Source organism: Platichthys flesus, chromosome 15 (genome assembly GCF_949316205.1).
Source record: "Platichthys flesus chromosome 15, fPlaFle2.1, whole genome shotgun sequence".
NCBI lineage: Eukaryota > Metazoa > Chordata > Actinopteri > Pleuronectiformes > Pleuronectidae > Platichthys > Platichthys flesus.
Window position 1 is genome coordinate 18,419,589 of NC_084959.1, and position 24,569 is coordinate 18,444,157.

At 44.9% G+C, this 24,569-nt stretch overlaps 1 protein-coding gene across 2 annotated transcripts in view; it reads left to right on the forward strand.

Moving 5' to 3' along the window:
• spns2 (SPNS lysolipid transporter 2, sphingosine-1-phosphate) overlaps positions 1 to 24,335 on the forward strand; it is a 66,191-nt gene extending 41,856 nt beyond the window's left edge. The window contains exons 5-13 of one of the 2 annotated variants that reach the window (XM_062406014.1): positions 1,619 to 1,685; positions 5,454 to 5,596; positions 5,985 to 6,137; positions 6,334 to 6,523; positions 8,610 to 8,675; positions 9,197 to 9,295; positions 13,597 to 13,760; positions 16,897 to 16,933; positions 20,913 to 24,335. In XM_062406014.1, coding sequence (XP_062261998.1) covers positions 1,619 to 1,685; positions 5,454 to 5,596; positions 5,985 to 6,137; positions 6,334 to 6,523; positions 8,610 to 8,675; positions 9,197 to 9,295; positions 13,597 to 13,760; positions 16,897 to 16,933; positions 20,913 to 20,927 — 934 coding nt within the window. In that variant the 3' untranslated portion in view covers positions 20,928 to 24,335. Of the gene's footprint in view, positions 1 to 1,618; positions 1,686 to 5,453; positions 5,597 to 5,984; positions 6,138 to 6,333; positions 6,524 to 8,609; positions 8,676 to 9,196; positions 9,296 to 13,596; positions 13,761 to 16,896; positions 16,944 to 20,912 lie in introns of both variants that reach the window. The other variant, XM_062406015.1, reaches the window with a different exon arrangement.
• Positions 24,336 to 24,569: the final 234 nt, after the last annotated feature.

A 24,569-nucleotide genomic window follows, 5' to 3' on the forward strand; every position in this document is an offset into this window, starting at 1 on the left:
GACTGTTTCCCTCTTGGCTCTATGTGTAAATCCAGTAAAACATGTTTTGGCCTTTTAACAGCCAATGCTGATAAGAACTCTAAAGTCCCATTTCCTAATCAATCAACTGCCCCAATCTGCTGTTGTAATGGAAAACATGTCCTGCAGCCAGAGGCAGTGCACGAACAGACAAACAGGTTCGAAGAGCCAAAGAAATGAGGACATCCGATGGACTTTTAGTAACTAATTGTAGTAGAAGAGGCCAAATGTACTGTTAGAAGAAGCTACTGAATGACAAGGTAAAGGAAGAATCAACAATCAAGGGTCTTCATAAAGTGTTGTGTCCAATGTCAGTGTTAAATCTGCAGACCTTTGTAGGAGGGAGGAGGAGGCTAGATTCTTGCTTTTATATGGTCTAATGCAAGTAAGAGAGTTTCTTTCAGACTACAAAAGAATTTGAGGTCTATACATAACATTTATATATAGCCATAGTTGCCATGGTTCGGTTCTGCCCTGGTCCTTTGCTGCGTGGCCTCCCTTTCTCTCTGTTCCCACTTCACACTTACTGTTCTATCAATAACGAAAAAATTCCCCCCCCAAAAAAACTCTCATCCCCAGCAAAGAAAAGTTCACAATCATGGCTTTAAGAAGAAAGGAAATAATTAAGTTACATGTTGGATATATAGAGCAGTGAGGATATATTTCATTTGCAATCTGGAACTAACTCTATTGCTCTGACGGACTGATGGGGTTAGTCACTCTTCTAGTTTATTTTTATTTTTCTGTTATTTAGTTTAGTACGGTAAAAAATGCGAACAGCAATATGCAGCTTTTTGCATCTACTGTATAAGAAGTCTCACAAGGAGTTCCATCTAAGTGACAGTCAAAGTCTCTCTTTATGTATTGATGGGGGTTTCAGTGGTGATAAGATCGGTTATCTGCCATGTAATATAATACACAGGCTGGACAATAGCTCCACTCTCTTAGTCTTCACTGCAGGCTGTTATATGAATATCAATGACTAACCAGTTGTTTATATACTAGCGCGTTACTGTTTCGAAGATAATGTCTGCATACACAACTTTCTCTTAAAAGCACCTGCTATACCTCCAGTTTATTTAAATCCTCCATGTCCTTAAAATGCTGATGTGATCTCTCAGCAGAGGCTTATCACAGCACAGGGTCCTCTTTATCTGATCTCTAATAGAGCAACATGTCGCTCAGAGCGTTTCACCGCTGTATCCCTCTGTGACACAAACAAACCCGTAACTCAGCCTAAAATGCTGTGAAATTCAATTACGCTGTGACAACACACACAGCCTTCAGCCAGACCCCCGCCTCAGTGCTGTAACTTAACACCTGTGTGTTGTGACCACGCGCACACATCACCGCCACAAATAGACAGACTAGCCGAGCTGCTGGCGGTGCTGCGATCAGTGACGCTGTCATAAGCTCCGAACACAAGTAGACAAACACTCAACGCAGCTTTAATCACACAGACAGGAGGTGCAGGCGAAAGTGATAGGGACGACCTGACTCCGCTTACCTAAGATACTCAGTTATATGCTTTATATATAAAGTGGTTCAAAAATATGTATTTGTTGTGTGTTGCTAATACACAGTCTTCATTTGTCTGCAGCGGGTTGGGTTACATCCTGGGCTCCAGCGCCAAGGAGGCTGCAGGAGACTGGCACTGGTCTCTGAGGGTAAGGGCACCATCATCGTCCACCAACACCACACACACACACACACACACACACAGATGAAGAGTCCTTCCTGCCGGGCTCGGTGGTGAGGCCTGTCATGGATCTGAGGTCAGAGGGGGTCGTTGGTGGAAGAAGCACCAGGGCACACACACGGGTGAACAGGCGGTTCAGGCCCTGACGCTGGCAGGAAGTGACAGAGGAGGGAGACCTAAAGGGAACAACAGAGTCCTCATCAGCATCAGCGCGGCCCCTCGAGCGATGTGCGGAACCCTAAAGATTTTAGCACCAAAGTCCCTCAGTGCTCAGAGTACAAGCAGCAGCTCAGACCTGATCTGACGGCTGCAGCAAGGAGAGTGGATTTCTATTAAACATCGAGGCCGATGCTTTATCCGTTCTCAGTAGCTGTAAACACATTTATCTTTTATTGCTCTTCACCCAGGGGTCATCTCGGGTGAGGCGGGATGGATCGGTGACAGTGAAGTGTCAGTGCTTCTTCTACCTGGGTATTGTGTCTTTTTCACTGCAGGAGCATTTATGAAACTAAATCTATATTTTCTTTGTTGTCAACTCGCTATGAGAAGTTATGAGAGGGGAATTTTGGAGCTACTCAGTGTGCAGTACTAAAAGCATGTTCCAGGTACATGTCGCCTGTAACCACCGGCTGTCTATAGCAACAAAGGAACATTTTGAAGAACCTATTAGAGCTTAGGTTGGTAATCGTGTAAAATCTAGTGGGGCAAGCTATACTTTGAAAAAATGCATCCCATACATCCCGCCCCCTCCTGTCAGCCCTCTCGTCAAAGCTACGGCCCAAAAACACATGAACGTACACTGCCTGACAACTGCTAAAGACAACTTTTCTTGGACCCACAAACATTTAAATTTATTACAATCCTACAAGGACAGATTCTGGATTTTTTTCAGCAACAAATTGATCACTATCGGAACCTAAAGAGGATTTCAACACAAAAGATAAAAATAAATTACCAACCCTAACTTTGAGGCACAATATGCTTTTCAAAGAAAGTAAAAGCAACCTCACACTATAATTAACTGGGTTAAAATGTATCCAGTGTCAGTGCATAAAAAGTCAAATTTGACCCAGTAATCTGTTTTGAGGTTAACATGATACTCGACCCCCCAAAATGGAGAGTGAACCAGGGAAGTGCCGAGTATTAGAAATCAAACCTGTTCCTGATCGTTCAGTGCTTTATAGACCAACAGCAGTATTTTGAAATCAACTCTTCAACGGACACGGAGCCAATGTAAAGATCACAGAGAAACTTAATGTTCTGGAAACACGTTTAGAATCATGGTTTATAAAGCTTGACAAAGCACAAACCTGTTTAATGACAATGTGAACAGCACAAATCACATTGAACCAGATCTTTTCAAATCAGATTTGAGCCTATTTCATATGTGGTTCTAAAGCAGATACAGATACAGATTTTTTGAAAACAGCCATGTGACCCGTATCGGGATTCAACGCGAAAACAAACATGGAAGACAGCTGCGACGGAAGGTAGCTGGTGGAGGGACAGTGAGGTTTCAGACCGTTAACGCTCACATCTTCTTCTCCTTGTTTACCTCCTCACACAGTGTGCTGCGTGTGACGTCTGGGTTTTCTTTTGCACATGCGAGTCACCTCAGGGCCATGACCAGTTCTCATTGGAGTCTGATACTGGCCACATTTGAAAAGATAATGGAACAGCTACATAAAAATGATCTGATATAGAAAGAAAATCTGAACAGAGCAACCAATTGTGACTAAGTTTATGTGACCCAGTATTTTGTATGTGTGCAATGTTGTGTATCTGGGTCAGTTTCTAACACCAGTATTTTAAGAAATGGAGTGAACTGTATTGTGTACTTGAGAGGCCACTGAGCGTTGTCATAGGGAAGAGAGCAGGGTTTTAGTTTGACCTGGCACAAGGACTCATTTGTTTGTGGCTTGTAAGATATCCCTAAAGCTGCTGAAGCTGGGTCTCTTTCAATGAAATGCTTCAATTTAAAGATAAAGGAATCCGAGAGACACCTAAAGAGGAAAACCCTTTGTGGACTGTTTTTAGCCATTGCACACTTACTTACTGTTCATTTGGAAGTAAATGCAGGAGCATAAATCACCGTTTTACAGGGACTCTACTGAGTAGGTGAGACAAAACATTTATTGGGACATCTATGGGACATACCAGCCGTAACGGACAGGACCAATGAATGCTCTGTGAGGACTGCATTGGAATGACTGACTTCAGGGTCACCTTTTAAAGTTCTTACAACATATTATGACCCCGCTCCTCTTATGAACCGAGTGACATTCTGAAGGAAGGCATTAAGCATTCTCTCAGCGTGGGGCGGCGGCGGCGGAGGCGATTCCTGGACATGACAGCTCGCCAGGGTTCAAGGAAACAGGATGTCGAATTTTTCCTTTGCCACGGTGGAACATGAATAAAAGAAAAAACAAAGAGCAGGGCAGTTTGTTCCAGAGCAGCTACAATGACATTCCAATAAAACAATCTCATCGCCGATATATCACTGGTGTGGCACGCAGGGCGAAAAACAAATACCAAGACATGAAACAGGTTGTGTGCCGCGGGATTCTGCGTTGAGGAAAAAACACCAGAGCGCTTCCGTCTGTTTTTGTCCGACGTTCCAGTTACCTTCCTGAAAATGTGCGCCGTAAGACGGAGCAGGGGAGACATGAGGCGCAGGAGAGGGAGGTCATTTGTCTGATTGCGAACAGCCCGTAAAGGAAATGTGTAATGGGCCCCGTGGGAGTCAAGGTCGAAGGTCATACACTCCCGTTGTCATGCTGAATAATAGTGAAGGCACTTGAGAGCAAACGTCGTGAAAGAAAGTAAATATTTATTTGCCTCTTGGATGAGGTGAGCTCTGCTGCTGCGTCTCTCTGAGAGCACACCATGAGAGTCCGACGCAGACGCCGATCCAATTAAGTTGCTCGACACACGCGAGGGAGATGATTGTAAACGAGACACAATATGGGAAAAGGAAATGATCAGCGTTGGTGCGATGCTCACACCTCTGAGACCATAACCGCTGCGTTGAGCTGCATTATCAGCCGCGTTATGAGCCGCATCACACTCCGGATTAATCCTGCAATGAAGGACAATCGCGTACACACAAACACACAACCAAATTTCACACTATCGCAATACATACAAATGGGTTTTTATTAGTCTGCGAAATATAAGGTGATGAATTCCCCCAGACAGATGAAATTGGTTTTTGCTTTTGTGCGCACTTTGTATTGTACAAACAAATGCCCTCCCACACATCCCATCCTGTCTTTTGTCTTTGTCTCCCCCACACAGACTCACACGTGCACAAACATGCTTCCGCCGAAAAGAAAAGATGATAGCGAACGTTAAAGCAGATGGGCACTTCTGAGGTTTTCACCCCGGTGCAGGGCTCCCAGGGCAGAGCTCAAAGCCAGAAAACTCCTATTGAGTGTTAACCACTTAGACAGGCCCACACATATAAACACACACACACACACACACACACACACACACACACACACACACAGGGCCAGTGGAGTAAGCAGGGGGAATGTTCTTCAGCTCCACAGAGCCTGTATAAGATGTCAGGCGTGGCTGTCCATTCAGACTGTAAACACACTGCTCTTTGTCCGGCTTTTCACATCTGTTCCCTCCGAACCGCTCCCATGTCTGACCCGGTGTGCCTGGCTGTCCAGTCGGCGCAATGAGTCGGCAGGATCTGACGCCTCGTACATTTTTCTCGTCCCCGTAGGTATCCCCGCTTTTAGGGATCACGGCGGGAACCCTGATCCTGATCTTCGTGCCGGAGCCGAAGAGAGGCAGCGCCGACCAGATGGGCGGACGCATCAAGGCCCGCACCTCCTGGCTCTGCGACATGAAGGCGCTCGCCAGGAAGTAAGGCCTGTGCTTGGCTTCGGGGGGGGGCACCAGGTTTTTGGGAGAGTGGCTGTTAGATGGATACAACTTCAATAACCCTGAGCTGTGCGAAAGGAGACTTTGTGTAAATTGAGGTTTATATTGACCTTTTTATTTGATTTATTTAAAATCATCATGATATTGCCCACCTATGTTTTTAGTTCTAACTTTATCCCATTTTATAATGATTTGATAAAAGAAACTGAAAAGTCACGCTCTTAAAAATACAGGTGATCTCCCCAAATCCTTGGTTTCACAAAAAGAAAGCATTTGCATGTCATATGTTTAAGATTGTGCTACAGCTTTTTAAGACAGCAGAATCATGTGTTGGATTTTGAATGTGATTTTTGTGTTTCTTCCCGGCTAGTCGCAGCTACGTTTTCTCCTCCCTGGCATCATCAGCGGTGTCCTTCGCCACCGGTGCATTTGGCATTTGGATCCCGGTGTACCTGGCCAGAGCCCAGGTGGTGCAGAAGACCGCGGAGCCCTGCACCAAGGAGATCTGCAGCAGCACAGACAGGTGAGAGCTTTAATGACTGAACATGGAGAGCAGGCTCTGAAGTCACCGCTCCCTCTGTTTGGCTTGTGCAATGTGAAACCTGTAAAAGGTGGAGATAGTTGGTTTAATGCTTTTAGTTTTATGAGCATGTTGCGTATAACAGAAAGAAAAGACAATAACATGTGTGTTGTCTCTTCTCCGCTCCCCCCCTGTCCAGTCTGATCTTCGGAGCGATCACCTGTGTGACGGGGCTGCTAGGCGTGGTCATCGGGGCGGCCACCACACGCCTGTGTCGACAGAAGACGGAACGAGCCGACCCACTCGTGTGTGCCGTCAGCATGCTGGGCTCGGCCATCTTCATCTGCCTCATCTTCGTGGTGGCTAAGAAGAGCATCGTGGGAGCTTACGTAAGACTCGTTTCCTGTAACCGTCCGTGCGTGTGCAAACTGTGTCTGCAGGAGGAAGTTGCTTCCTCTTCAAACCACCGAGGGAGATGTGATTTTGCCCAATTTTGCTTTCCCCCAATCTCCAGAACCAACAGGTTTCCGGTGAGGAAACAGTGATATTAGTATGTTAATTATGGATTAGCCGGAGGGAGTGAGAATTAAAAGGGGGGAAGTCTGGTAACCAATCTAACAAGACAAAGCTTTGTGAGAGCTCACCAGGGTGGTGTTAGTGTTTGAATCACGGTGCCGGTTGCTTTCCGGCCCAGAGGCACATTCAATAGTTTAATTGCAGTTGCAGGTAAGTGAGGCTCATACCTCATCTGGCCAAAACTCAAGTGTTTGTGTGTCTCCGATGTGCCCTGTGAAGCAGGAAAGGGTGCAACTCAACAATGGCTGCCCTGAAACAATGAACCCTGAGCTCCTGGACTCACCAAGCGCACATTTCTTACCCTCATCAGAGACAAAGGCGTAGGAACTAACTCTCGACAAGTTGGCCAATCTGCAAAACACTGAAAATATTTTCCATGCGTGTCAAGGAACATAACAAACAGGTTTCCATATCCTAAATATGTGACCTTGGCTGACATTGAAGTTGGAGTCTGCCCTTTTTTACTGGGTTTTACTGCTGAATGAGTGCAGGGCTTCTTTTGCAGTTTAGGTTTGTTGAGGTTGATATTCTGAAGTCAGTCATTAGCTGCATCAATATAAATGATCGTTTGGATTTAACAAATTAAAATGTTTATTAAAGGCTTCCATTCCGTCTAAGGCACACATTAATCAAGTGTCTGAGGCATGACTCAACCAATTAAAACCCAAGGTGTGGAAGTATTCCATTTTAATTACACGATTACAGATCTGTCCAACTCAATTTTATACAGCTGCTGTGTGAAAGAAACCAGCTTTGTCAGTCTTGGTTTCCTCCGTGTAAAGATTACAAAGAGATGATTGATGCCGTCGAATGTTTTATATCTTATCCACAGACCAAGGTTTCCTCTCAGATAAACATCCAAGAATAAAGTATTTTGTGGTGCGAAAAAATGCAGCGCGCAACATGCCGTAACTTCCAACATATGACTTCACGTCTGCGCAGGCTACTCTACTGTTAATATTGAATCATCTTACTCGACAGTAGCAGTAGTGAACTCGGGTTTCATGGCAAAGAGCTGACCGAGGTGTTATATTATAAGGCGTGACGCGGCTGTAATGTCCATGCCCCCCCCCCCCCCCCCCCCCCCGCAGCTGTTGTCTCGTCAACACGCGGCTAATCTGATCCGAGGCCGGGGCTTCTCTCTGCCCTCAGAGGCAACATGTCGGTCACGGTGTCTGGTTCGCAGCTCTCGGGTCGGCCACCGTCTACATCTGCGCTGTCGGAATCCGTCTGTGGCCCTGTGTGCTGCGCCGTAGGTTTGGCACGCCGGCAGAAGGGGTTATTCCCCCGGCAGGAAACCCACACATCAAGCGGCCGTGTTAAACCGTGCCAGACCAAACCAGTCAATAAAGATACACGAGATTCCACTGCAACCAAATCCCTCTGGGCCTGTTTTGGAGAAAGCAGCGACGGCAGCTGCCTCCAGTCTGTGTGCAAACAGTAGCTTACATGTACATCAAGTGTGTCAACTGCACGGCGTTATCTCAAGTTAAAACATTTCTACTCCGCCCAATCATAAGCGGGACATTAATTCATCCGGCTCTGAGTGTAGGAAGTGTTAAATGTTTCCACACTGACGATACGGCTTCGACAGGAATATGCAACACAATGCTTATCGTGCTGTTTTTCAGCTTGGAGGCTAAACACTCACTAAACGGCTCAATGGGACCAAAATGAAGGCCTGCACATCCACATATAATTGGGCCACGGCGTAATAACATGTTTCCGAAGTGCCGCAGCCAAAGCGCTTTTACACAGCAGCAGATTCCCACACACGGGGGAAATATCTGCAACCTCCTCTTTTGGCTTCCTGTCTGGTTAGCATTCCTTTGTGCCGCGGAGATTGACTGTTCTTAATTAGCAACGGCTAAGTGTGCAATTTCTTCTTCTTTATTTTAGGTTTGCATCTTTATTGGAGAGACGCTGCTTTTCCTGAACTGGGCAATAACAGCGGACATTTTGATGGTAAGTGCGGAGAACCTATACTTATTGGCTCGGTCACTGGAAATTCCTGCAACACACGATAACAAATGGCAGCGATCCAGGAGAAAATAGTTCTGAGTGGTAAAAATGCGTGAGTGGACTTTGTAAGGATGCAGTTTGGGTGGAGCCGATAATTGTTGTCTTGACCGATCCCCAAGAAAACAAACGGAAAGGAGGCGTCCTCTGATGTATGATGTGGGACACGACAGTGAAAACGGGCGGTTGACTCAGCCAAGACTTCTCGTAAAGAGCATTTTACCAACCAGCCTCTTTAATTTATAATTAGGCTGGGCACTAAAGGGATAAACACAGACAATTACTCTTTTGTTTTTCATTGTGACTGACTGGTCTGTCTGACTTGGCCTGACCCACAGAGCCTCCATGTGTATAATTGATGACAGTAGAGGTTGTTGTAACATGGCTGACCGAATCGTCCCACCTTGTCCTCTCCATCACAACGTCATGTATTGTTAACCTTCTGTTTCCTCCTGTCTCTTGTGCAGTTTGTCGTTATTCCGACGCGGCGGGCCACGGCAGTCGCCTTCCAGAGCTTCACCTCGCATCTCCTGGGTGACGCGGGAAGTCCGTACCTGATAGGCCTGGTAAGACTCTCCCAGAGGCAACCATTGTGGTTTTCAGACGTGAACTACTGGGAATGTCCGGACGATGGGGTTAGGACATTCTCCAGAGTTCACCTTTCACATATGAAGGACAGTATTCTCCAGACACAACAAGGGACATCTCTCAAGTGTTAGAATGAGGGATGACTGTGTCTTCTTCGTGTATGACACCTCTTTTTCATCCCAAGATTATTTGGTTTTTGTTTCTGTCACGTGTTCGAAATGTCATCAACGCAACCACTCGCTCACAGATTATCTCCTGTTGTGTTCTCATTTCCGATTTTCCACGTTCAGCCCCTACTAGCACTGCACTCTCCTGACTTTATCCGTTCAGTGCAGGTCTGACAGCTGTGAATGTGAGCTGATCAGTGTGAGGAGGAATATTTAAGAATGATTCAGATTCCGATATCCCACAGCTGGAACGCACCTCCACCACACACCCTGTTCATGCACAGACACACATACATGCATTCGGTTCAGCTCGTGCTTTAAGGGTAAGTGGGCCAGTGCAAAGTGAGGCACAAGAGCAGCTTTTAGCACACGTCTCAGGAGATCTGGCGAGCCGAGTCGTGATTTCACCACTCTGCCTTTCAGGCTGTCAGTGGCGTTTTCCGGTAAATCTCTCGGTTCCCCCTGGAGGGACCGGTGTTGCTGCATTTGATTGGTTAGCAGATGAGACAGTGGCTCTTATACTGGGACACAAGGCCTCTCAAGGTCACGGTCACCCCCCCACCCCCACTTCTTCCTTTCCCAAGTGCACACACACACCCAAAGAGTAGCATCCAGTAGGGCAGAACACAAGTGCTGCTTGCTATTCAGTGGACTGTGAAACAGGATTCACCTCAGACTGTCAAACTGCATTCTTACCGTTCCAAAGAGAGGGGGAACATTGGTCGAGTTAAATAGTAACTCCATGGAGGTAAACATCCCCTACACACTCCATGAGCATGCAGGACAAACTGTGCATAGACGTCACGCAAACACATGCTGCAAATAACATAGCATCCATACCATAATCTACACCATTGCCAAACATTACTATTTATATCAGTATGATGATGGTACTTATGGACTAATTGTGTCAGGAAAATTGCTGAGGGAGAATAGACGGCTGTAGTGTTATGTGTTTACTTTGGGTTCTACCATCGTGTCTCTGGCTCACAGCCCAGGTCATGTTAACAAAGGCAGTGTAAGTCTTTGATTAGTGAATCAAACCGATCTCCGACACACACAGCTGTCTGTCGAGCCACATTGAAAGTGTCCTGGTTTCTTTTTCTCCCTCTTAAATGGAAATGTTCAACTGTTGTCAGCGCCAGATAAAAGGCGCTGTACGTTAAATCTCCAAGTTCTGACAAGTCCCTCAAAAGACTGGCCCTGAAAAATAAAATCCACATTCTGGGAATGAGGCTCAAAGGCCTCATTGGCGCTGTATTGTCTCTTTTGCAGATCAAATACAAACCCAGTGTCGTCTGATAATGCACAAACTTCCTATTAGAGAGACAGCACTTTGAAAACCTGCCTAAATCACTCTCACTTTCATTCTGTTGACGTTAATGTTTCAATTAGTGTAGAAACAGAGTCACACAAACAAATCAAGAATTTTGCCTGCAGATTAAAGATAGGGTTGGTAATCCTGGAAAATCTAGCCAGTGCAGACTACACTATGAAAATATGGAACCGATACTTGCCACTACTTCCTCTCACCCCTCTTGCTGAAACTACACCCGAAAAGAATACATGAACGTGTACTGACCTACAACTGCTAGAACTTTTACATGACTTGCTCGCTAACCACTGGCTATTGTGTCTGCTCCAGTGGTGTGTGTCTCCACGGCTGAAAACTCCCTCTCACAGGCAGGGTGCACACAGAAAGGGGGGCAGGTCGGTTATTGACAGACAATGACTGCTTGTGTTTGTTACAGTCCTGCGATGTTCACAGTTACCGACTTTTTTCTTATTTTATTTATTGAGGGGATTTAAAGAGGATTTCAACAAATAATATAGAGACGTGTTTCAGAAACAAATTACCAACCCTACCTTTTAAGTGTTTAAGTTCTTTAGCAAATATTCCTTACATTAGCTAGTTGCTGTGATTATCTGCTTTAAAAATCATGGTAAATTAAAATATGTGGGTTTTGAACTGTGAGTTTGATGAATAAAACAATTTGAAGATGTTATCTTGGGCTAACAGGTCCTTTAATTGCAAAATCTATTTAAGTAAATGACTAAATAAACTAATCAAAATGAGCAACAGATTGCTTGATGATTAAAATAACTGTTTTTAAATGCTTACACCACTTGTGGAAAAAATAGGCTAATGGCTCCATTATTGCAACAGTATTCCAGTGTCCAGGCTCCAAATGTCAGCATAATGCAACCTGAAAACAAACACACACAGACACTGTCAAGCGAAATTACCCAGACATGGCCTCACAGTGAGCCAGCCACCGCGGTCTTCTCCATCCGGCCTCGAGGGTCACGACTCTCTCCTCTGAGTAATGCAGCCAATGTCCGGGGGTTTCTCACTCCTCCACAAACCCCCTGAACCAACTCAAGTGCTCCATGTGCGTCACTACTCACCGCCCCAGTTCCTGAACTGAGGTTTAGCACGCGAGTGCGATGGGCTCGTCGTGACGCACAGCGAGCGCGGCCTGATACAGAGTCGCTCCTGTGAACTGGCGCGAATCCTGCGAGTGAGGGAAGTGGAGAATCTCAAGGAAAATGGACTGGGATTATTGCTAAGCAACCACAGGGGAAAGTGAGCGAATCAGTGGGTCAGTCGTTTTCACAATGGGGTTATGTGCCACACAGACTTGCCGATGACGTGCTCGACCAATCCAGTGTGGGGTTCCCGGTGCAAACACAACTACCACTTTGGTGCATGTGGAATTCTCCTGAGCCCGCATCCCCTCTATCAGCACGTAGACCAGAGGAGAGGCAGTTGTCTTGTACGACTCCCCTGACAAACACATAATGGACTCCTCCTATAGTGCACGGGTAGGACATGGCCACGGGCAGAGTGGGTGGCGGGGGAACGCCTGGAACAATCTCTCAGCAATCTCCCAAGAAATTCCGCCTGGATAATTAGTCATGCAGCGAGTCGTAATGTATTTTTAGCCAAACTGCCCTGTGCATGTATCAGGCAATTAACTGTACCTGACAAAACACACTCTACACTGGCCACACACACACAACAGCTGTACATATAATAGATTCTTCACACACACACACTCCTCGTGATGCATGCATGCGCTTTGCACACGCACTTATGAAGCCGTTCTGTGTGGGCACGAACGCTCCCTCCAACATCCCTCGATCAGCAGTTCTCCAGATCTCCCCATAAAGAAAGTCATTCTGCTGACAGTAACATATAATCAACGTGCTGCAGCCAGGGTGACCTACGCCCGCTCACACAGAGACGAGAAGCCCCGTCCCGCTCCCGCTGTGCACACCGCCACACAATCTGCTAAAAGCGGCCTCCTCTCCATCACGTGTGTCAGCGCGGTGACCGATGCGTGTTGGAGAGCTGCCTCCTCGGTGATACAGGGAGGCAGAGATGATCGCATCACGCCCACCATTCTCCAGCTGGTGTTCTCCTCAGCGCCACACATGACAGACTGACCGCTGCGGCGTTACTGAAGCCTTCAACAGCACATATTAGAAATCCAACTAAATAAAACAGAAAACCACTGCGTTTACATCATGCTGTGTGTCCTTTTTATCTGCTGCTATGATGAAACATGCAGAAGCCACACTGGTAAAGTGCGTTTTGTCAATGTCAATTTCAATATTATTCATAGAGCACATTTAAAACAACATTGTTGACCAAAGGGATTTTTAAAACGATCCTGTGACAGACAGGAAGCCAGTGTAGGAGGCGTAACATGGGTGTGATATGGTCTTTCTTTTTTGTCCTAGTCACCAGGTGAGCAGCATTGTGAACTAGCTGCTGGCGTTTAATGGATGCTTAATCTAAACCTATATACAGGGAATTACAGTAATCCAGACGGGAGGTTATGAATGCATTTATCATTGTCTCTAGGTCCTTTTGTGGTAGCTAGGCCTTTACTTTTGCAATTTGTCGAAGTAGAAAAAAGCTACCTCTGACTACTGAGGAGATTTTTATTTATCAAAATTAAAAGACCTGTCAGAGAGAACACCAAGACTCTTTACATTGTATTGTGTCATGTGGCGTTTCAGAGCATTGCGGGATATTTCAAGAACTTTTGCTGGACGATTAGCTGGAATAAAATGCCCTTGTGTGTGTGTGTGTGTTTTTGCAGATCTCGGACGCCCTCCAGCAGAGCTACGCGACGTCAGCGCTGTGGCAGTTCCTCAGTTTGGGCTATGCCCTCATGCTCTGTCCGTTCATCATCGTCCTGGGGGGCATGTTTTTCCTGGCCACTGCCTTGTTTTTCCTGGACGACAGAGAGAAGGCTGAGAAAACGTAAGTGACTCAGACATTGTTTCAATGACTCGTCATTATTTCATTCATTATTTAGTCATTCATTCTTTAAATATTTAAGAGTTGCTTTGAGTTTTCCTCCACTGACTTTCTGAGTAAGAGCTCCCAAAATCCAAACACGCCGTCTCTGTGCTGCAGGAAGCTGAACAAATGGAAATAATGTTTTTATTCTGAGGGCCATGCGTGCATAGGGAGGTTTGAAACTTTTTCTGGACGATGCTAGGACCATTTTAGCCTGATGCCGGGGTGTGACGCGTGGCCGAGTCAAGCTGCCCAGTGACACCAACAGTGGTGCCAACCCTGCAAGACTCAGAAGGGCCCCGGTGCCAATAGAAAGTCCCAGTCAGCTAAAAGTGCTCCAGAGCTGACACAAGCTGTTCTAGCCATCAATTTAAGTGTGCTTACTTAGACTTTTACCAGCTACCGCCCCTCGTTCTCGTGCATTCATATTTTCCTCTTTTAAACACCGAGACGCGAACACACGGAGGCCACGGGAGCTGGTCATGGCCTTAAAAGGCTAAAACAAACTCACCCGTCCTCTCCTCAGATGGTGAGACATGACTTCTTGTTCCTTTCAGACTATTTTTTCCTACTTTTTTATCACGTCGACTCGCTCCCCTGGTGCCAGCGCGTTCAGAAATGACTTCCTTCCTGTCGAAGATGAGGGACATTTTTAGGCAGGATGGAAGTCTGATGTCTGACGTCTGTCTACAGTCACTTTTTCTTCACCCTGCGGAGCTGGCTGCCGCTCGCTCCCACCACAAATCCCCCCGCAAAGCCAGATGAGATAGATTTCAGGATCGTTTGACCAAAAATAAATCATTTGTAATCAGGCAAAATTTTTTTGGAACTAACTCTAAGGGGATGATTTATTGCATTTTAGTTCAAGTTGCAACCCAAGCCATTGAATCTTCTTCAGTGTAATGTTCATATAAAGATTTAAAGGGCTCTTTGCAAACACACATTTGTCAGCCTTCCTGTGGCGTCTGTTCAGGGATAAAAAGGGAAAAATGCTAAAATATTGACTAAAAGAAAACTCACACTCTTGCCACAGTGCCAGTATTAGATACTAGTTTGTGGTTCGGACTATTTGACCACATTATTGCCTGTGTGTGGGCAAATGGCACACGCTCAAAATCTAACCACAGGCCCTTACTTTTCACACCACACGCTCCAGGGCAAAGCTAATGGAGCAGCAGATGGAGTTTAACAGTGCAGATATGAAAGAGACACAGTTGAATTCACTGGGAATTCATTGCTGTGTTTTCACAGATACGACCCTGAACAGAAATGTGTGGAGGTTGGCATTTTAAGTCATTATGTATTAAAGATTATACAACTACAATTATGAGCTAATAAATCTATGTTCTGATAAGCTATATTAGCTGTAAATCAGTCACTTCATAATGCTATTGAGCCATTTCGTAGAAATATAAACATGTATCGAAATATCAGGCTGTGTTAATAAGAACAAATCTGCATTTGTTATTGTTAACAATGTACTTTATTCATAAGTGACACAAACATTTTTACCAAAATTAATTCACTGGTCGTTTTGAACTGGTTTCTTGACCTCTGATGATGCTGACTTCAGTAACTGAGCCATGGCCAAGTAAAGACCAGCTGCAGGACTCAGTGCACAGATCCCTGAAGCTGCTCATCTTAGTTGCTGTTCATCTCAGCTGCACAAACAGCTGATCACCTGCTTATCTAGAGTTGGGTGAATCTCAACTCAGAACAACAGACTGGAGTTGTTGCTGTTGTCGTGATTGACAGCGTCACTGACGTTCCATCCCAGGGCAATGCTACTGGTCCCCTTTTTATCAACATTTTATTCTTATTGACCGTATCACATGTTACAATTCACACCAAATTCAACAGTGCACTCCCCTGGGTCTTTAGAAACACACAAGCCAAGTGTGAAGCTGATAAGATGAACAGTTCTCAAGATATGCGTTCCACATAACACAGACAGACACACAGATATTTCTTGAATTATTAGATATATGCCTTCTTAGAAGATTTCCTCAAAAGTCATTCATATATTGATCTTTTTGTATGATTTTTGACACTTGGTATAATGTTTAAGTACACAGCAAATACGCTGCTGAATACCTCACATAGTTTCAGCCTCAGCAGAACTGTGCAGATTTGTTCGAGACATCCCAAAGAAGAAGAAGAACATCTAGCTTGAGCAGCAGCAGCTCTTACGTAACAAGCTGCAAACAGCACCTCAGGGACCAAGCAGGACGACAGCATCCACAACTTTGTACAAGCGGGGGTTGTTCCATGATTGTGATACATTTGGATTCCATTCACACTCCGACGCCCCCAGTTAATAAATCCTCCCTGATTTTACAGAGTTTTTTTCCCTCCATTGAGTCTGGCCTCAGATACTCAGCGCTATTTATAAGACGCACAGAGCCGAACGAGTTACTCACTGGAGCGCGAGTGTCTATTTCCAGCCTTAAAGAGCGCTTTATTAGGTTGTTAGCTTTTTTTGGCTGCAGGGCCATTAATAGCTCGGGTTCAGTCCATGCTGCCTCCCCACACATTCATCCAGTCCACAGTCACACTTAGTGAAGTGTGAGGGCAGAGACGTCTCATCTGTCAGAGCAGTGCAGTGGAGTCGGGCTGAGCATGCAGCCTGGAGTCTACCTGGAGAGCAGACAGAGAAGGACAGTTAGGATGTGATGAATGAGATTAGGGACAAAAGGAGAGTAAGTAGAATGACACTCAGTGGAGCGCATACCTCTGCCAAGGCCCAACCGTCCCCTTGGATTCAATCAAGTTGCCCCAAATGTCTTTTTTCCATCAAGATCCATCAATTATTCCCTGGGAAAATTATAAATTGGTTGAAAAACGGCCCCTGACCTTAAACTAAATGTAACGGCTTCTTCCCTGACCCTTATTGCATCCTGCCATCAAGAATTGTGCAAATCTGTTAGGCAATTTTTTTGCGTTTTCTTGCTCACAAACAAACAAACAATTGGGCAGGGGTCAAAACACATCCTCCCTGGCGTATAGGTAATAAATGCTGCATGTGGTTTTTAAAGGAGCTGTCTTAAAGTTGTTGTGCATCCTTGATTCCTAAAACAATTCTTTCTTCTCTCTGCAGGTTGAGCCAGCTGGCACTTCCACCCTCCACAGTCAAGGTATGACCAGGTAAATTCCCCTTTTCCCGTAAAGAAGCTTGTTTCACGTTTAGTGTTTTTCACATCAGCAGTTCCATGAGCAGTTAACGTCTTTAACAACAAATAGACGGTCTTGGAACATCACCATTTATAGAGCTCCTTCCTCATTACCTGCCAGGCATCATGTAGAGCTGTTTTCATCAGAGACCCGAAAACATTTTTTTTCCCCCTAAACAAACACGTTGACCCGAGGCTGTGCAGAGCTTTACAGTCTGGTAAACACTGCGGGTGATAAACATGCTGATACACAAATGATTGATCAATGATTCATTTCCCATCCCATTGTACTCTGGAGTGTTTCTGCATTCTTGGAGGGTTGATTATTTGACCGACTCTCTGGAATCTTATCAAAAACCCGAGCCGCCTTCTCCCCTTCCTGTCTTTATCAGACCCTCACACATGGTGCAAAACTGATTATTAACTGATGGGGGGGGGGGGACACAATATTGGCAGCACACCAGACAACCCGGCACAGTAGCACAATGGAGAGTGGCATATGAAGAATAATAAGATTAAACTCTGACTCGCTGATTAGAACGACAAGGGAGCTGTTGTGACTTATTTGTAAAGGTTATCGTGTTTAGCCAAAGGTTCAAGGTTTACCGACTCTAATCATTCCCTTCTAAAGTTATCTGGGTTTATTTGTGTATAAAGACATAGGTCATGAATGGGTATACTGACTGGTGCGTTTATCATAATTTCCTGTTTCTTCTGACTGAATTTATCAGTTTGCAACAAAGGTTAAATCATGCGTTTACTGATGATTACTCAAACGTCCAGGGTTAAAATTGCAGGATTTCTTTCAAAAGCAGTTTGACGTAGTTCTCATTTTCATCTGCATCTTTCTGAATTTCAAATGAAGGTTCCTTACATATGCTCACAAAAAAGCTACCAACAATATGTGCTTGCAGTTGCATCACCACATAGTTTCTGGTTAAAAAAAATAAAAAAGGAATGCAGCCGTATACAAGCAACTTGCATGGTGCACAGATGAGTGTGAGGCGAAGGCAGTGTTGGAGGGATGAAATAAGTCTAAAAATAGGTCTGCTTTGGAAAACACTGCAGTATCAGGGCGACATGGTTTGTAGCTTTGTGTGGTCTGGCTGTGGTAATGCGGCAGCGCTGCTCCCACCGGCAGGGTCACATTAGCATTCACAGCTAATGACAGGTGACATGAAAGGCTCCCGCTAGGCTGAAACACACATCATGTTTCAGTGGCAGTTTACGCCGTCGGCCTCAGGGTTCTGTCAGTCCTCTGTCACACACAGCCGCCGAAGCATTTTCCCCCGTGTTGTCAAATGGGACTTAGTATAGATACTTACAGTTTCAAAAGGCCAGAATTGAATTTTCCAATGAACTGATCATTTCAAGTCTAACATGAACCCACTAAGGGGCTCTTGGCTGACAGATTTTCAACCAATTGTTTTGAAAGATAATCCAATCAGTGACAAGCACTACTTCCTCCCTTGGGCCTGACTGGCAGATCAATACAGTTCACAGGTCAGCCACTCTGTGTTGACATCGTTTTACATTGACCCAAGAGCTACAACATACTGCCGTAGGATAAGATATGGCGCCATGGTCAGGGATTTAGATAGCAACAAAAAAAAGGTTTTGTAACAGTGAGTGGAAGTGACGGAGAGAGATTTAGTGGAAGAGGAGAAAAGACACACGGCCACCGAATAAATGAGGATGATGGGATGCAGGGATCGACAAAGCTGTTATACATCGCAAGCTATTAATCTCTGGTGCTGCAATCCCACTGGAGATCAGATACACTAAGATCCAATTAACTTCTTCTGCAGGAGGAAGCAGCCTCCACTGACTGATTCAGCCCACACTGCACGATGAACAGGGGACATCCCCGAGCCGGGGACTGTTAAACGATCAGCGTGAGACCTGACAGCACAGCTCCAAACACATTTACTCAGTAACCAGACATCCTGTGGTATATCAGGGAGGAAATTTACGTTGTGGCAAATCTCTGCAGTGCAAACTTTAACTGTTTAAAGTGTTTGTACAGCTGCAGACACACACGTTCCGTCTTTGTGCTCTTATCATCGTGCAAAAGCTATGAGTCCTGAGTCTGTAGTGTTCAGTGGGTTCTTGATTGGCAGAAACAACAAACCACACACACACACATGCAAACACACACGCACAGCCTGGCTCTAATGTGACCTCCAGCTCACAATACCTTCCGAAAGCCTGTTGACTCTCAGCTCTTCTTGTTTCGTGATCAGATGAGTACCTGAAAAGGAAGAAACCAAAGCCCCTCTCCCTATAACACTCCTTCTGTCTCGTTTACACCAGTCACTGCGTCCTCCCATCTGTCCTTGAACGTGAAGCCAGTCCCATCGACAGTATAGCAATGCCAGTCTGGCCATGATTGGTCATGATTTGCGTCCTCCCAGCCAAAAACCACATCAAGTCAGGTTGATTAGCGTTGATTTCCCTGCCAGACCAATCAGAACTCCCTTTGGCTTGAGAGGTCAACAGTCTCCAGCACAGGGATAGTGAATCTGCGGGGAGGCAGGCCAACACATACCTCAGATTTTCTCAATGCAACGCTTACACCAAAACACGTATTTTGGCTCAAGCGATTCTGAGTTTACGGTTTATTTACGGTTTACCACAAAACACATTGTTTTCCAAAAATCCACTAATCCCCCTGTTTAAGATAATTACCCTTATTTGCATGACGCTGTCTTTCTGGAGTTCATCACCATGTCGGGATGTGTGTATATAAACAAGTGTGTATGGCTGTATTTGTCGATGTCTGTTGGAGTGTGTATATGTGTGTTTGAGAGTGCAAGACACAAGCTCGTAACATTGCTCTGCCAAGCTCCCTGCACTAATCCTGTTGTAGCAGCAGCAGTAGCTCGTGCAGCGGAGCATCCAGGGCACAGTGATGACAGACCACAACAAACAGCGGGAAGCTCCCTCATCTCTCTCAGGCATTCTGAAGAGATCACAGGCATGGCAGCATGCACGCTTAATGAGCCAGTATGACACTTTCCCCTCCGGCTCCACATTTATGTTAACGTGTTAATGTAGAGAAGGGTGCAGTATTTTAATGAACAATTAAATGTAAGCGTCTATCAATTTAACTGAGCGAGCCCAATGCAAATAAACAGTGTCTTCTTCTTCTTTGTTCGGTTTATTGGCGGGTGGCGACCAACATCAAGGTGCATTACCGCCTTTTAGTGTGTCTTCTTCTTCTTCTTGATTGAAATGAAGACGATTTATCGTGACATTTCCTTTGAATCAAAGGCATTTTCCAGTCCTCGGTATATAGAGCACGAAAAGCAATTGTTATTCGAGCAAAGAAGAAGAAGAAGAAGTATCGTAGGTGGCGGTAATATAATGCACCTTGACGTTGTTTGCCAACCGCTAATTAACTAAACAAAGAAGAAGAAAATAAGTAATGGTGGAAATGAAAAGTACACTTACTGTACATCTTTTTTGCATATTTTAATTTGAATCCTTCTGTCTTCTTCACTAAATTTGAGAGAGATTTTTCATTTTTTTACACTTTTTTGCTTCATTTACTTGACAGCCATGATATCTCTTTACTCTGAAAACCAGTATAATCACGGCATATAACATGTGATGGGACACTGAGGAAGAGGCACAGTCGTATCAAATGAAAACCCCCATCTGCAGATACACGTGTGTTTCTGTGGCTTAAAGCTTGCTACTGTACAGATTGAGTGTGCGTCTGCATTAAACAAACTGTTATGTGTTGGTATGCTTTGTGCAGGCAAATATTTAGGTCACAGGCTGGTCCTGGTGGGCTGCGTTATGAGGAAGGTCCTAACAGATGGCCCAGGAGCTTTCAACCTCAACATTAATTACATGAGAATGTCCTGTGGTGATGCCGGGCTCTAACCACTCTGTTTCCTCCCTCCCCTCCCTCTCTGTCTCTCTCTCTCTCTCTCAGGTGACAACCAATTGAGGAGCATCCAAACCAGACAGGGATGACAACATGGAGATAAAAATGGAGGGCAGCTAATCCACCTCTTTGAAACTCCACCCGGGGTCAACTTCCCTGTTATCACCACCGTGATCCTCCTCCTCCTCCTCCTTGACCTCCACCTCCACCTCCACCTATACCTCCTCCTCCTCCTCCTCCTCCTCCTCTTCCTCCCTCCTGCTGCTCTTCCTTTTAACACGCTCATTGAGGCTGCTCAGAACTGGAATGAGGGAGCGTCTTGCCCCTTCCTGAACTGCCTCTAAATCACGGGAACACGCTTAGCGGCGTGCTGGTGTGCCGGAGCCACCTGACCAGCAGCTGGTGTCCTCCTCACCTCTGTCTGTGATCCATTGAACCTTCCAGGGAGGAGGTTGAGTTGGCAACAAAAAAAAAATTACAAAAAAAAACAACATGTTCCCCTCCAACTCCTGATGCCATACTACTGAATGCTGATCATGAACCTGCCCTGTCTGTCTGCCTGTCTGTCTCTGTATGTCTGTCTGTTTCATTGGCTGTCGATCTGCACCAAGTGCCATAGCGTCATAACATTCCTTCAGACTTTGCACTGACCACCAACAACCCTCATGACTTCATCACTGTCTGTGTTTACATGCACGCGGTAATTCGGCTTTTGGCTTCGAAACTGGTCCGATCCTGCTGTTTACACGAACATCTGCTGTCACGAAGCTCGTCTGATGTCCATGCTGCTCCAATGCCAATTTTCCACAATTTGTGTTACCCAGACTTTTCAACACTTTGAGTAGCTGTAAAATTCAAGTTACGTGGAGCAAGTGTTGCACCTTGTCAAAATGTGCTGCAGGACAATGATTCAAACGTCCGCCCATGTGCCCAACATCACATCGCCCTGCACATCTTATCGCAGTATTAACAACATGAACTTCTAACCTAAACACACTGTTTACACGATGAATGCAGTATTCTCATTATCGATCCAAATTTCGCCGTGCATGTAAACATGACCGCCAACCGAGAGCCAAAAAGTGTTACCGTCTAAAGGTCAGTGAATCGGCCTTAAAAATCGGAGCTTTCCCATCTGCAGCTGTTTCCTATGACCCTCGTATGTGTGTTTTTAGTTAGCTTGTAGCACTTAAATCAGTGTAGACAGTGCCACAGGACATGACAGAGATCTGATTTTTCTGCACATTATTTTTCATAAGGTTGCTTGTGATTTTTTCTATTCTTTTTATTGTGTGATTATGGATTTTAAACTGGAGGTTACTGTCTAGGATTGTTTCAGAAGGAAGATGAAGCAGTCTAGGCTCTTTTAAGCAGACACTGGATTATATATTTTGTATCATTTATAATGTTCTTTTCCCGAAAGTACATGACATGCTACTCTTTTGGCTTTTAAGGAGGAACACCTGAGTTTCTGTGTACATAGGAAGTTTTTTTTTTTTTTCATGCAAACCAACCGTTTTTTATCCACACTGCCTTATCAGTGGGATGGGTTTCCCATTAGAGGGGGTAGCTCGCTGATGGTTGGTTTTAAATTTCTGGACACACACACCCACACGGGGGCCGAGTCACTTTTAATGACGGATTCCAGTCCCGTCCATGCTGGTTACAATAACAGCCATTGTTAAAAGAGATCGTTTTCCCCTCGCAATTGTAGATATCCCATTCCACTATCAGTAGAAAGGACCTTTGTAAAGAGCTGGAGTCCCGCTCGTCAGATTATTAGAAATCGAAATCCCAGACAGGAAGAGGAAATCCATCGGCCCCGGGTCTGACTGACGGCGGCCTCTTATCACTCATAATGGATAAGTGAGGAATCTCCCCTTGAAAGCAGATCCTCAGATGTCACTGCAGGAGCTGAGTCCCCCTCAATACCTGCGCCAGAAGTCGAACATTGAGATTTCCATAGGAAGTAGAAGGACACAATAGACAGAAAACCTGGATTTGATTTCATCACGCTATGCATTATCTTACATGTAATTATGCAAATGAAATGCTTGGCCCGGGAGGAGGACTGCAACTAGGTTCTTCTCTGTGCAAAGGCAATAGCTTCATTAGGATACTGTTTTTGTAATGTGTTACCTGGTGGATACAATTTTTACTGAAAACGTTTAGCCACTAATGTAGTCAGAGTTGTTCAAGCGTGTGCATAAAAGGGGAAAAAAGCACTTTGCTGACCTTCAAGAAGACACAGGAGGAGGAGGAGGAGGAGGAGGGGGATGGTCTGACCTGAGCGGGAGGAAGGAAGGGAGACACCGGGCCGGCTGTTGTAGCGTAGATGTGCGAGCGTGACTCACTGGCTGTGTGCGGGTGCTGTGTGGGCTGTGTCCTTGTTGCCAGATCATTAGCTTTAGCTTCTCTCCAACATGCTTGGAGCTCTCTGAATGTGATTCTGTCCAACCTGATGTGTTTACACACCTCCATCTTCTTAACGAACTAAGCTTCTTACCTTCCTTTTACCGTTTTTTTTTTTAATGTTACCAAATGAGTTTTTCTAATAACTACAATAGAGATAAATATATATATAGCTATATCACGCAGCAACTTTTAATATATTGTAAATGATGGCTTGGATGCAATGTATTTATTTGTTTGTTACCATAATGAAGAATAATCTATAAAGGGAAGTTTATGGTTTGAGTATATTACACTTTGTTATATGTCCTTGGGTTTTAGAAAATGCCTGTTTGTTCAACCTTTTGTATCACAATGAATCAACACAATACCTTTCTACATCACTTCCTGTTTACTGTGATCATAAATCGGACATCTCAAACATTCTCCTCACCGAGAGAACTAAAGAAATGCAATGTGATGCTTTGAAGACGACATATTGGTGTCATTGTTAGCGTGCAATACTTTTGCATTCATTTTTGTAGCTCATGTAACTGCTTTTTTTTTCCTGGAAAAGAAGAAGAACAAGAACAAGTCATTTTGCACACTTAAATGTTCAGGGATTTATTTGACCCATAGGCTGGCATCAACTTCTGTCACGTCATCCTCACAGTAAGTGCTGACATGTTGTCATCTGTCTATATCAGAAGGAGCCCAGGCTCTGGTCAGATGGGTCACGAATTGTGTTTCACTTTTGCCAAATTTAGTTGATTTAGCACCAATCCTCTAGGCGTAGAAGTCCATTGTGTCGAGTAATTTTGTGTTAATAATCACTGAAGTGATGTTTTGAGAATATGCTACTTCTTGTCGTACAAGAATCGTGTAAAAAGAGACCTATTTCTGATGTTGAACAGAAAACAGAGGTTATTTTTATTTTTAGAGCAAGTGAATACAGGAGAGGTGGCGGAGAAATCAAAGGATGTTATTCTAGAACTGAACTGTGATGCTCCCTCTGGGGGTTGATAGAAAATGTACATGTCTGTAAATCAAATAAACCTATTTAATCACTTCATACCACCACGCCGTGTCTGTTTCTCTTCATTCTGTCAAACATCCATCACATCCCAGTGAAGCACCACCCAGCAGTGCCTCCATTAAGTAACAGTCTTTGACTTAATCAGTTTCACCTCATCTATGTTAGGAGCTTTCTTCTCCTCAAGGCAAAGATAACTTGATACTTTTCACACTTCAGGTGTGTCTACAGTCTGATGTAACTGAGATGAGCCCTAGACTTAGCTAGATGCCATCAGGCAC